Source organism: Cyprinodon variegatus, unplaced genomic scaffold (assembly GCF_000732505.1).
Source record: "Cyprinodon variegatus isolate N-32 unplaced genomic scaffold, C_variegatus-1.0 Scaffold59, whole genome shotgun sequence".
Classification (NCBI taxonomy): Eukaryota; Metazoa; Chordata; class Actinopteri; order Cyprinodontiformes; family Cyprinodontidae; genus Cyprinodon; species Cyprinodon variegatus.
The window spans coordinates 169,048-179,828 of NW_015150512.1; the positions used below are offsets into that span (position 1 = coordinate 169,048).

The window sequence follows — 10,781 nt, forward strand, 5'->3', positions numbered from 1 at the left end:
GAAAAAGAATCCTCAAGTCTCTTTCAGACTTTCTGTAGCAGATAAATATTGCCTAGACACTGCTTTCAGTATGAAACAGGAGCCATTGATTTTTGCTGCAGGCTTGTTGCTGACCATTGTTACTTCTCCTTTACAAACCTAACAGCCAATCAGATAAACAGCAATCTCTAAAGAGTTTTAATAGAAAGAGTCAATGTTATCCAGCTGATTTCTGGTGCTGCATTCTGATTCATAATGTACTCCTGGAGATGAAAGAAACAACTACACTGGAAGCCCTTAATCATAATCAGCATAATTGCAGCTTGATATGTTTCATAAATATCATGTAACTACAAATAATGCAAAGGCTTGAACTTTGTTCTACATTTTTCAAAAGAGATGTTCCATGGTTTGTTCAAATTGCTATCAGTTATTATCCTCCATATTTTTGTGCTGAAGGTTAAAATAAAGCTAAATGCTAACAAAAACATGACTTTTGTTGTAGGAGTATCTTCCAGAGAAACTGATGCCTTAGTGAGCATCAACAACGGTTCTTTCACAGCTTATGGGAAATAAAGTGCTTTGCACTCTGTGGAAGTCTGAGGGCAAACAGATTTTTATACGACATCTTTCCTTGATTTCATATAATTTAGGATTGGCTCAGTGGAAGAATAGAACTGGAAGTAAAACTGATGCATAAAATAAAAGAAGGCAAATAAAAGCAGGGAGTCACGATTACATAAGGGTATATGAGACATGAAACTTGCACATATAAGTAAATTAACCAGGAATTTGTTGCTGGAGAATTTGTTCTGCTTGTCTTGATTTTATGTGTAACTTTTGATCAGGTCTGTATGTTCTCTCTGTCATATTTATGGCGTTGATCAGTTATAATGTTACTGCTACAATTTCGTTTTACAATACACTAAATTTTAATTATGATTTCAATCATACATTAAAAAAGCTATATGATGTAATACTGTAACTGTCAACACGATGCAGATTTTTTAACATGCTATATCTAACTGAGGCTTTGGGTGTTAGAATTGCAACAAATTATCACAGATTCAATAATGCCAACATATATTTTCAAGAAACAGAAGAGACTCATCTTGTTTAAATACGAGGCCATGATTTAAAACAAACCTCTTTGGTTTGTTTTAATTTGGGAAAATGTTTCTGCCATAATTACATACCACTGCATTTCTTTCTATATTTGTGAGCAGCATAAAGTGCTGAGGTAAAATAGAAAGGGCACCATTAAGATTGGGTTGCAGGGTAGCTAAATGTAAGAATCTCAGGACATAACCAGAAAAATAACGAAAAACATAATCTCTCCAGTGAGTTATGGGTCCCTCTAGTCTCATCAAAGTACTCTGGGGTAAACCTCTAGGCCCGAAAACCTCTAAAGCTCAGATATCAAACTCCTTACCTCTAATGCTTATCCCCTGCAGCCAACATGTCTCTTTGGTCCAAAACACTTTAAATCAAATCCCTGAATTTCCTTCCTGAGCAGGTAATCATGTCCTGCTAATAACATTCTTATTTGATTTAGATGAGTTTAAATAGACACATCTGAACACTACAGGACTAAACATTTAGGGCCATTCTCTAAAGATATGCACAGAGGAGGTATCCTAAACACATATGCAACTGCCAACTCTTTTTCAATGCAAAGAGGCAGAAACTCAAGGTTTAACTCTTCCTATTAAACCAGCTCCTTTATAAGTAGACCCTTATATCTAGATGAGGTAGCCTGAAGCTAACAGTGCTAGTCAAACCAACCATAGGACTCTGACTTTTTAGATAAAGGGAAACTAACCAGGAACATACCACGCAGCACCGGTCGTTTACAGCCAGACTCAGTGAGAGTTAGCATTCAGTTCAGAACTCTCTTACTTAAAAATACAACGTTTGGAAACTATACAGCTTTGTTCAGATAAAGACAACATGCAACGCAGGCAAAAATATCCTGACCTCGCGCAAAACTTAGAGCTTCTCAGTAAGCATCAGATAAAAAAGGGGAAAAGGGGGTGTTACTCTGTTTTGACTCGGGTGGGAGGGAGCAATGTTTGGTCTGGTTAGGCTCATAGACCCAGTCCACTGGTCCAATAGGCAGCTCTCAGGGAGAATTGAATTAGTCCCATGCAACAACTGAAGGGACTTTGCAGGGATATGATTTGTTTGATCACTTATGGAAGCCATAAGAGGATGTGCCCTCAGAGCAGCAGCTGGACAGCTTGGTTGCAGGGGCGCAGCGGGTAGCTAAACAACTACAACGAGCAGTGGAACTAATGAGGTACGGCTTTGATGCAGCACCTCCGAAACACAGCTGGGCCAGGACCATTTTGTGGGTGGCAAACAAGAGTCGACCATGTCAAAAAACGAATAGTTTTTCTCATCTGCTTCAGAGCAGGTAGGGTCTCAATGAAAAAACACCGTGTTCAGTTCTCACGTAATCGTAGGCCCAAAGCAGCTTGTTTCACCAACGAACACAGCCTCTTCTCCTGAGTGGGTGGCAACTTAACATGGCTTCAGCTTAAGACCAGTGTGTCTCGCCTATCAGGCACAGAAACCACAGGGCAAAGAGGGTGAGAAGAGTTTGGTTTTAATGGGACATGATGTCAGGGGGGCTTGGCTTGCTTACATCATTGAAACTTGATCTCCAAAACTAGCTTTGAATTCAACTTTTTATTTCTCACTCGAATCTACTTTAATTTTATGGGGGGGTTTGCACCTATTTTAAAAAGACTGCTTTTTCAGAAAACATTTGATCAGTTCCTTACTGTAGGAAAACACTTATTTTGTTGACAGACAAAGCAATTACTGATGAAAACATAATTAATTGTGTCATTAATTTTCCCTCAACCTGATATGGGTCTGAAAATTTCTGAAACTTTTGATTATTTGATTGCTTATTTGTGACCATTTGCTACTCATTTACAGTGCAATATGCTGGAAAGTGACCTATACAAAGTGTTATCAACTGTAACAATGAGTGCCAGGTCTGCAGTGAAGGTTGGAGCTTTGTTAATGAAGAAATTGTATCCATAGTCAACAGCTCTTCCACTCTCTTGCACTGTGTGTACATATGTGTGCATTTTTGTGTGTGTGCCTTGGTGCCAGTATCACTCAGCCTTGAGATGCCTTCAGTGGCTGCAGGCATTAGAATCAGGGTCACGTTCCAGCGGACAATTCAGACAAAATGGTCCTTAGGAGGAGAAGTCTGTGTGTGTGAGTTTCAGTCGGTTTTCTGTGCTTTATTTGAGAGCAATATACCAATAATACAAAATACTTCTTTAGAATTTTAAAATAAAAAGTCACATGTTAAATTCAGCAAGATAAAAAAGTAACAGTTATGAAATATAAGACCACTTGAATTATGAATCATCTGTATAACTATTCAACTTTAAGCTCAAGCAATACCTCCTCTGTCTGATGTCTCCTTTTTAAAAAATTTTGTTTAGACTGTTTGACAGTTAATTCTTTCTTGCTTATAATATAACTTTTAATGTGCATGACCTTGAAGACAATGTTGATCTGGGCCCAGGCAAGAAGATTTGGTCACAATGGCAGATACGTACCTCTGTCTACCTGGTTTTCTTTTTGCAGAATTGCTAAGGATTATCATGACATTTTGGCTGCCTATTTCAGGAATGCTGTGTGATTCAAGGATTACAAGGCATAGAGTTGGAAAAGGAGATTTATGGTTTGAGAATATGTTGTCTCATCATTATTTTTTGCAAATAAAGTGGTTCTTGTTGGCATCTGTAGCCTATGACCTTTAGCAGGCACTGGAGAAAATTACAGCCAAGTGTGTTGTGGTCTGCTATAATAGTCAGCTCCTCTAAGTCTGTAGCACTGGTTCTTTAACAAGAAGGGTTGTTCTGGGTTGAGGGTTAGTTTCTGGATCGAATGAAGGGGTAACATTAGGGGTTCCATCTGGAATAATCTTGCTGCGCTGCTCAGGTTGATTGTGAAGCAATCAAATACAGGCAATTAAAATAAAATTCATCCATACTGTTGTCAGAATCAAACTGAACTATGAGCTTGCTCATACAGGAAGGTATGAATTGCTCCAAAATGGATTGATAGATGGCTGCACTGACTTTCTACTTGAGAAAACAAAATGCACTAACACAAGCAAAGGACATGCCCTTTGAAAGCATCTGTAACTAATTTATTTTGCCTTTTTTCACTCCTCTCAATCCGGAATGTTTATTGTTTAATCGAAATCAGTATTTTCATCTAAAAGGAAGACTTTGAACCACTAGACAATGGTTCATCTCCTTTACCTCATTTTCCAGAAACTATAGCTTGGGAAACTCTGGAGGGTGTGATTCTTATAAATGACCCACCTTAAAAAATGTTTTAACTACTTCCTTAATAAATAATAAACTGTGAAATAAGATTTGTTAATATATATTTGGATGTTCTGTTTCTACTGTCACCAACTACCATTTTAGCCAACGCATTGATTGAGAACAATAATGTTGCTTGACCTGAACTTATTTTCAAAGAATTTTTTAAGTTTTTTTTAAAGATGAAGCTATTGCGAAGCAATTCATGCTGCTAAGAAATTCTACTTATTTGCAGCATCCCCCACCTTTACCATACAGTAAGACAACATGGTGAAGTGATGTATTCCTGGTCCTGGAGGCTATCCGTGAAGGAGCGGTTGTACTGGGATCACCTCAGTCATTACTGGGTTAGCTGAACTCTTTCTTTTATTACAACTTCAATCTGCAATATCTCTGTGACAGCACCTGCAATTTGGAGTGTATCCAAATGTGTTGTCATACTTAACAAGTACTAACCAGTGGATGGGCTACACGGCCAACTCCACTATTTCCAGAACTTAACCAGCTCCTTTGTTTACTGTCTCTCATTTTTTGACCGAGCGATTAGTCCATGTGTGTCTGGCCAATGTCATGGTAACTAAGGTCAGCAAGACCTGTAGTTAGCAATATTGCATTCTTCTTATTGCTCAGAAGGTCGAAGCTGCTCACCCAAGCTGCTTCATTAGTTGGATGGAAAACAGGTTTTTGTTTTTACAGGAGTCATGTGACTTGCAGAAAAACCTCCTCTAAATGGAAGGTAGTACTGCATTGTATGTAAAAGAAAGATGCAGTGCCGTATTCCATTTCCAGATAGTTTTGCTCCAAGTCACTGAAATTGCCATTAACCTATCTCAGCACACCTCCCTTTTTAGGCTGAACGTGGTTAGACAATCACTAGAGTTCCAATAGAGGGTGTATAGAATCCTTATTCAACATCATCAGAAGCTGCAGCATCTGCATCGATAACTGAAGCTGATATAGCCAAAACAGATTACTGCACAATCTGCTCAAAATTTTTGAGGATTCCTCATATACACAACACTGAAGAATTGAGCATGTGTTCAGTGGGAGGCTTCCTTGGGTCCACTGCAAGACGGAAAGATAAAGATCATTCCTGCTGCCATCACCCTTAGGAATAAGATTTCAGAATATTGTTGAAAAGTACAACAATAAGGAATTTTCCATATGGGATTAATACAAATTATCTCCCATTTAATGACTGAAAGTCTTCATCAAGATGAAACAATGACTCAAATTTCCAAACTTAAAAAATCCATCATTTGATTTCTTTGGATCAGAAATATTATACAGTTGAAGTTGTGCTATCGTTTAGCATTCCGTAAACTGAATTTAATTAAATTCAGCAGCCTAACACTCCCCAGCTTTTTCCTTTTTGTTATCATAAAGAAGACTATACAACCAGTGAGCAGCTGACGTGCTCCTTTTTGGTAAGCTGATTTTGTGTCAAACTTTAACCTCTAAGTGTCTTTTTAACTTTGGGTGTCCAGTAGATGACATAATCAAAATAACATGCATGCTTTTTAGATCACAGGTTAGTTGTTCAATGTTTGCATGTCTACTTCCATCTCTACGCACCTGACTTGCTTACCTGTAATCAGTCTTACTTTGCTTTTGGTTAGTTGGTCTGATATTGATGCCAGTATCTGAAATCTACGTCTACGATACAGAAAGTGCTGGCATCAGAACTGGAGTTCAGTCATTGATCGAATACCTAATTTGTTAAAACAAATCTATTTTTCCATCAGCTTTTTTCTATCTGACACAGTTGCTGGTTTTAAAACTCACTGTGCGGCCTTCTTCTGTTGTAGAGGGACAAAGAAGAAGTGATCACCCTGGTTTAAAGGTTTAACCTTAGCCAGGCCTTACCATCATCTCTTTAATTAGCCATTTTTTGTTTATTTGATGTTGTATTCATTTACATGGGAGCAGAGTCTATGGCATGTGCCCTGAGTAAACAATGCAACAATGCATTTTTGTAAAACTGAAAGTTATTGTCTTTCTCTGCAGGTAAGTCCAGGAAAAAGTTCAACATGTGAGGACACTTCTCCTTAAACTAACAGACCTTGAATGGATGGTTTAAATGTACAAAATTGATGATTGTTTCCATTTTCAGTTCTGTGTATATTGCATTCTTTTTGTTGAACTTTTTGTAATAAAAGATTAAATTTTTTTGTTCGTGGAGCAAATTAAGAAATATATTTTAGTTAAAATCCTAGTGAAATCCAATGTAAATTATTTTACAGTATTATTTAATTTATGTTGAAATAAATTATTGGCTACTGAGTTGCATCACTTTTACAGCAACAATGTAAAAATAACTGATTTATATTCACAGCTAAATACTGTGATTTCCCAATTGTATCACAATAATTCCACTGGCATTGCCTTCCTGAAGTTAGAATATATAGCTGTAATTTTCATGTAAATTACTGTAAAATACTATTACTGTCAAATATATATAGATAAATATTTTGAAATATTCTCTGTGGATTACTGTAGAGAAATGCAATTAGTACCCAGTAATTTACCATAAATAAATAAATAAAAAAAAGTTCATAGAGCAGTTTTAGGTGAACAAAAAAATATTACAAAGCAAACAAATGAAAGTCAGTTCCACTGTTTTTTATATAGCTCAAGACAATTTACGGGGATGATACAATCACATTGGTTTTAAAGTTCTGTCAAGGCAAACCTGCATGGAGTCATTAACTTAAAACTGGATACTTTAAGCTGAATCTTTTTTTTTTTTTATGTCAACAGCAACTGGTTAGTCATCAGTATTTCCCATTACTATCTTGTCGGAACATAAAATGATTTTTTTAAATATGCTTGTTTCTGGCCATGTGTGTAATTTTCAATTAATCTGAAACTAAGTTTACATTTGCTAGGTTTTTAAAAAAAAATTAGAAACCACCTTAAAAAGTATCACTCTGTTATGAATCCATTCTATTTTCATTAAAAACAAAAACTGTATAAAAAGTATACTTTTATGTTATATTCTACCTTGATAACACTTTATGTATTTTACATGCTGTCGCCCATATTTTTATTCTTGTCATTTTAAGTTTCTAAATAATAACTTTGTAATGTTTTCACTGTTAAACAATCTCCATATAATTATTGTTTAATTAAGGACCAATAAAACTTCTGCGACAATAGAAGGCTTTGCACAGTGCTTTCAGGTAAAGCTGCGCTGTTATTTAATTGATTTCACTTTTTCCCAGTCTTCATCCCCCCAGGGGATCAATGTTGGAGGCAGAATAGGTTTTCAGCTTGAATTTCGACACCTTGGTGGACCAATCATTTGTAGGCTTCAGCAGGATGCAGACCAATGGCAGCATTCTATGGGCGTCTCTGGCCACGCTGAGGTGCGTATTTTGGAGTTTGGTAAATGACTGCAGCAGGAAAATATAGTGTCGAAGCGCAAAGAGCTGGCACTGTTATATTAGAGAGAGAGAGTGCGTGTCTGTACGCGCCAGGCAGTGATGTCCTCTTCTGCCATGGAAGAGGGTCCATATCAGTCTGACACACAGGGCTGCATGTTATTATGAAACTCTGATCGACAGCGGGACTGAGTTATTGCTATTGTTGGGATTTAACGCGCCCGGTGCGCCGGTGGGAGCGGATGCGGAGAGCAGCAGCGGTTGCCGACGCGTCTCCAACTTGACCACTACCAGACAATGGGAGCAGCTGAGCCGAGCTGCTGCAGCGCCAAGTACTACTACAACTGCTTGCCCCTGGGAGATAAGTACGAGAAGAAGAAGGAGAACCAGAAACGAGAGGAGGGGGTAAAGAAGGAGAGGGAGAAGAAGAGACAGACGTGTTGTACCTGCAGCAGCAGCAGCCCCGGGACTCCCTCAGCAGCCGATACGCACAGATCCAGAACGACGCTCCGGTTGCCCCAGGGATCCATGTGAGACAGAACCTGCAGATGTGAGAGAAAGCTCTCCTCTGTGTGCGGATTTTAGGAATATAACACACCTGTATTTGTTTCGGCGCTCCAGGGGCAAGAGGACGCAGGTTTTAGCAGTCAACCAGCCAATGAAGGAATATGTGTAATTTCTCTGTGAACTGCGGCGGAGCGCACAGACCGGACCTCAGAGTCATCGCCTCTAGTCGTGTCAAGCATTAGCAGCCTGTAAGCGGCTGCTGTCCTCTGAGACCAGAGACCCCCTCCGCCCCTGCCCCATCCCCTCCATTGTTTGTCCCCGGGTGTCCCCCCTCGAACCAAGACCTAGAAGAGCTCCCCCCTCACGGTCCCTTCCTCCCTCTGCCTCTGTCCGAGGTGCTGAAAACATTTTCGGCCTGGATTCAGTGGATTTTCTCTTACGTCGGCTCTTGAGAAGTAAGCGGACAGGCATGCTTTTATGGAGGGTGAAGTGATGGCCATCCCACGGCTCGGCATTGGAGAGTACAGGATCTGACACGGACCCTCACCCACAGAAAAGCAGGACATTCCGGGCTCACCTTGGAGGTCATAAAACATCATCCCCGCCCTCCCCAGTCCCTGATACCAGACCTTCTTTTCAACATTTTCTAAAGAGTGTCCATCACCTTCACAACCCCCCTTCAAAAAATGAGACTCGCAAAAATGTGCCGACTGAACCCGCTGGGGATCTATTTGTGGGAAACGGTTTTATTTATCAGGTAAGCACATCCATGAAGCCGACATGACTGGTAGGGAAAGGGAAATGCATAACGAAATATGTTTAATTTGCTCGGGGATTTGATAAAAACAAATGAAATTTGCATTTTTATTGCCTTGATGCCGTTTGGGACACGTATGGAAATTAAAACAGCGTTCAGAGATCTTAACAGCATAAAGGGGAATTACGGTTAGAAGTTGTCAAAGTTGCCTCTGAGTTGTCAAAGTTTCCTCTGAGTTGAGTTATGGCTGATAAGCATTCTGGACATGGGAAGGACTTGTAATGAAGTTGCACTAAGATCAGACAGGGTTTTTTTTTCTTTCCCTTTTATTTGGAGAAAATTGCGTCCACTAGTGGCTGGATATCCTGTGAATTATTAGTTCCTTATAGGTTTTTTTAATTATGCAGGAAAAAAATGCTCCAAAACAGGCACTTTAAAGGCAAAAATAAATAAATAAATAAATAAAAAATAGTTAAGTTTATAATTCAATCATCTGCTCCTCATGTAATTTCTCCATACACAACCATTCCCTTCCCACCAAGCCTATACCAGACCATGTAACAACCCCATATTTGCATTGTTTGGTGACACTATTTAGTCCAATTTCTTTCTTTTCTATCAGTGCCTCACAGTACCTAAGCTATTATAAGTGAACACTTATTTCACAAATGTAATGTTGAAGGTTTATCACATTACTTTTCAAAAATGTACTCACATAAGATTAAACTAGATTTGAGTAGATTCAGTGTTTCTTGTCCACAGAAACTTTGTCTTAGATAGGTACTTGCTATTCTTAAATCACATAACATCCATACTTACATCATTACACTTCTTCAAATAATAAATTATCCAACTTTGACTGTTCCTCTTATTTGTCAGGGTAAATGTGGGTCTGGTGCCTATATCCAACAGTCTTTGGGCAAAAGTCTGTATCCTGCCTGGGCAGGTCACCAGTCTAACACAGGGTGGACACCTATGGCCATGATCACAGTCACACCTAAGGGCAATTTAGAAACAGCAATAAAAAGGTTTGAGGAAGCCGAAGTGCCATGAGAGAACCCACACATGCACAGGGAAAAAATGCAAACTCCATGGAGAAATACCCTAGGCTGGGAATCAAAGCCGGGACATTAATGCTGCATGGCAATTTACAGCAAAACAAAGAAAAGAAAAACAAAAAAACCATACAAACTTGAAGTGCAACTTAAGTCTTACAGAGCATAACCTTTATCTTGGTGAGCAGTCTTGTGATTTTGATGATTTCATGCTATATTCTGGTTATTTTGTGCTGAATATGTACTTGAAGTTTCCTATTTGAATACGTTCAGTTTTGCTAAGTTGAAGAAACCTAACCTTTGGTCTTTGTTTAATTGATCTATTCACAGAAAAATCATCCATAATCATAATTGATCATCCATAATTGAACATTTCAGGCTGTAAAATCCACAATAATACCAGAAACTGGCAACTGCTAACTAGCAACCCAGCAAATTATTTGTAAAAAATCTATATTTTTTTTTAAATCTGAAAAAAAATGCTTTCAGAAATTAATAGCATATTTATTTTTTATAGGGATGCACGATATAATTGGCCCCCTATCGGTATCGGCCTTAAAACTGAATATCGGACCCACCGATATTTAACCCGATATTTGATCAGCTTCTGAGTTTCTAAAGTCTTCCTCAAAAACTTCTTTTTTACAGACTTAAAAACTTCTAAAGACGAGGGAAAAAATATTGATACATTAAAATATCCCAATATCTTCATATGCTGATATATTGCCATTTAAAAACA

At 38.4% G+C, this 10,781-nt stretch overlaps 1 protein-coding gene across 1 annotated transcript in view; it reads left to right on the forward strand.

Moving 5' to 3' along the window:
- Positions 1 to 7,753: 7,753 nt before the first annotated feature.
- The window catches only part of glra1 (glycine receptor alpha 1), a 164,840-nt gene continuing 161,812 nt past the window's right edge, over positions 7,754 to 10,781 (forward strand). Inside the window, exon 1 of the mRNA XM_015371476.1 lies at positions 7,754 to 8,987. Within this exon, the coding sequence (XP_015226962.1) occupies positions 8,917 to 8,987 (71 nt within the window). The 5' untranslated portion in view covers positions 7,754 to 8,916. The remainder of the gene's footprint in view (positions 8,988 to 10,781) is intronic.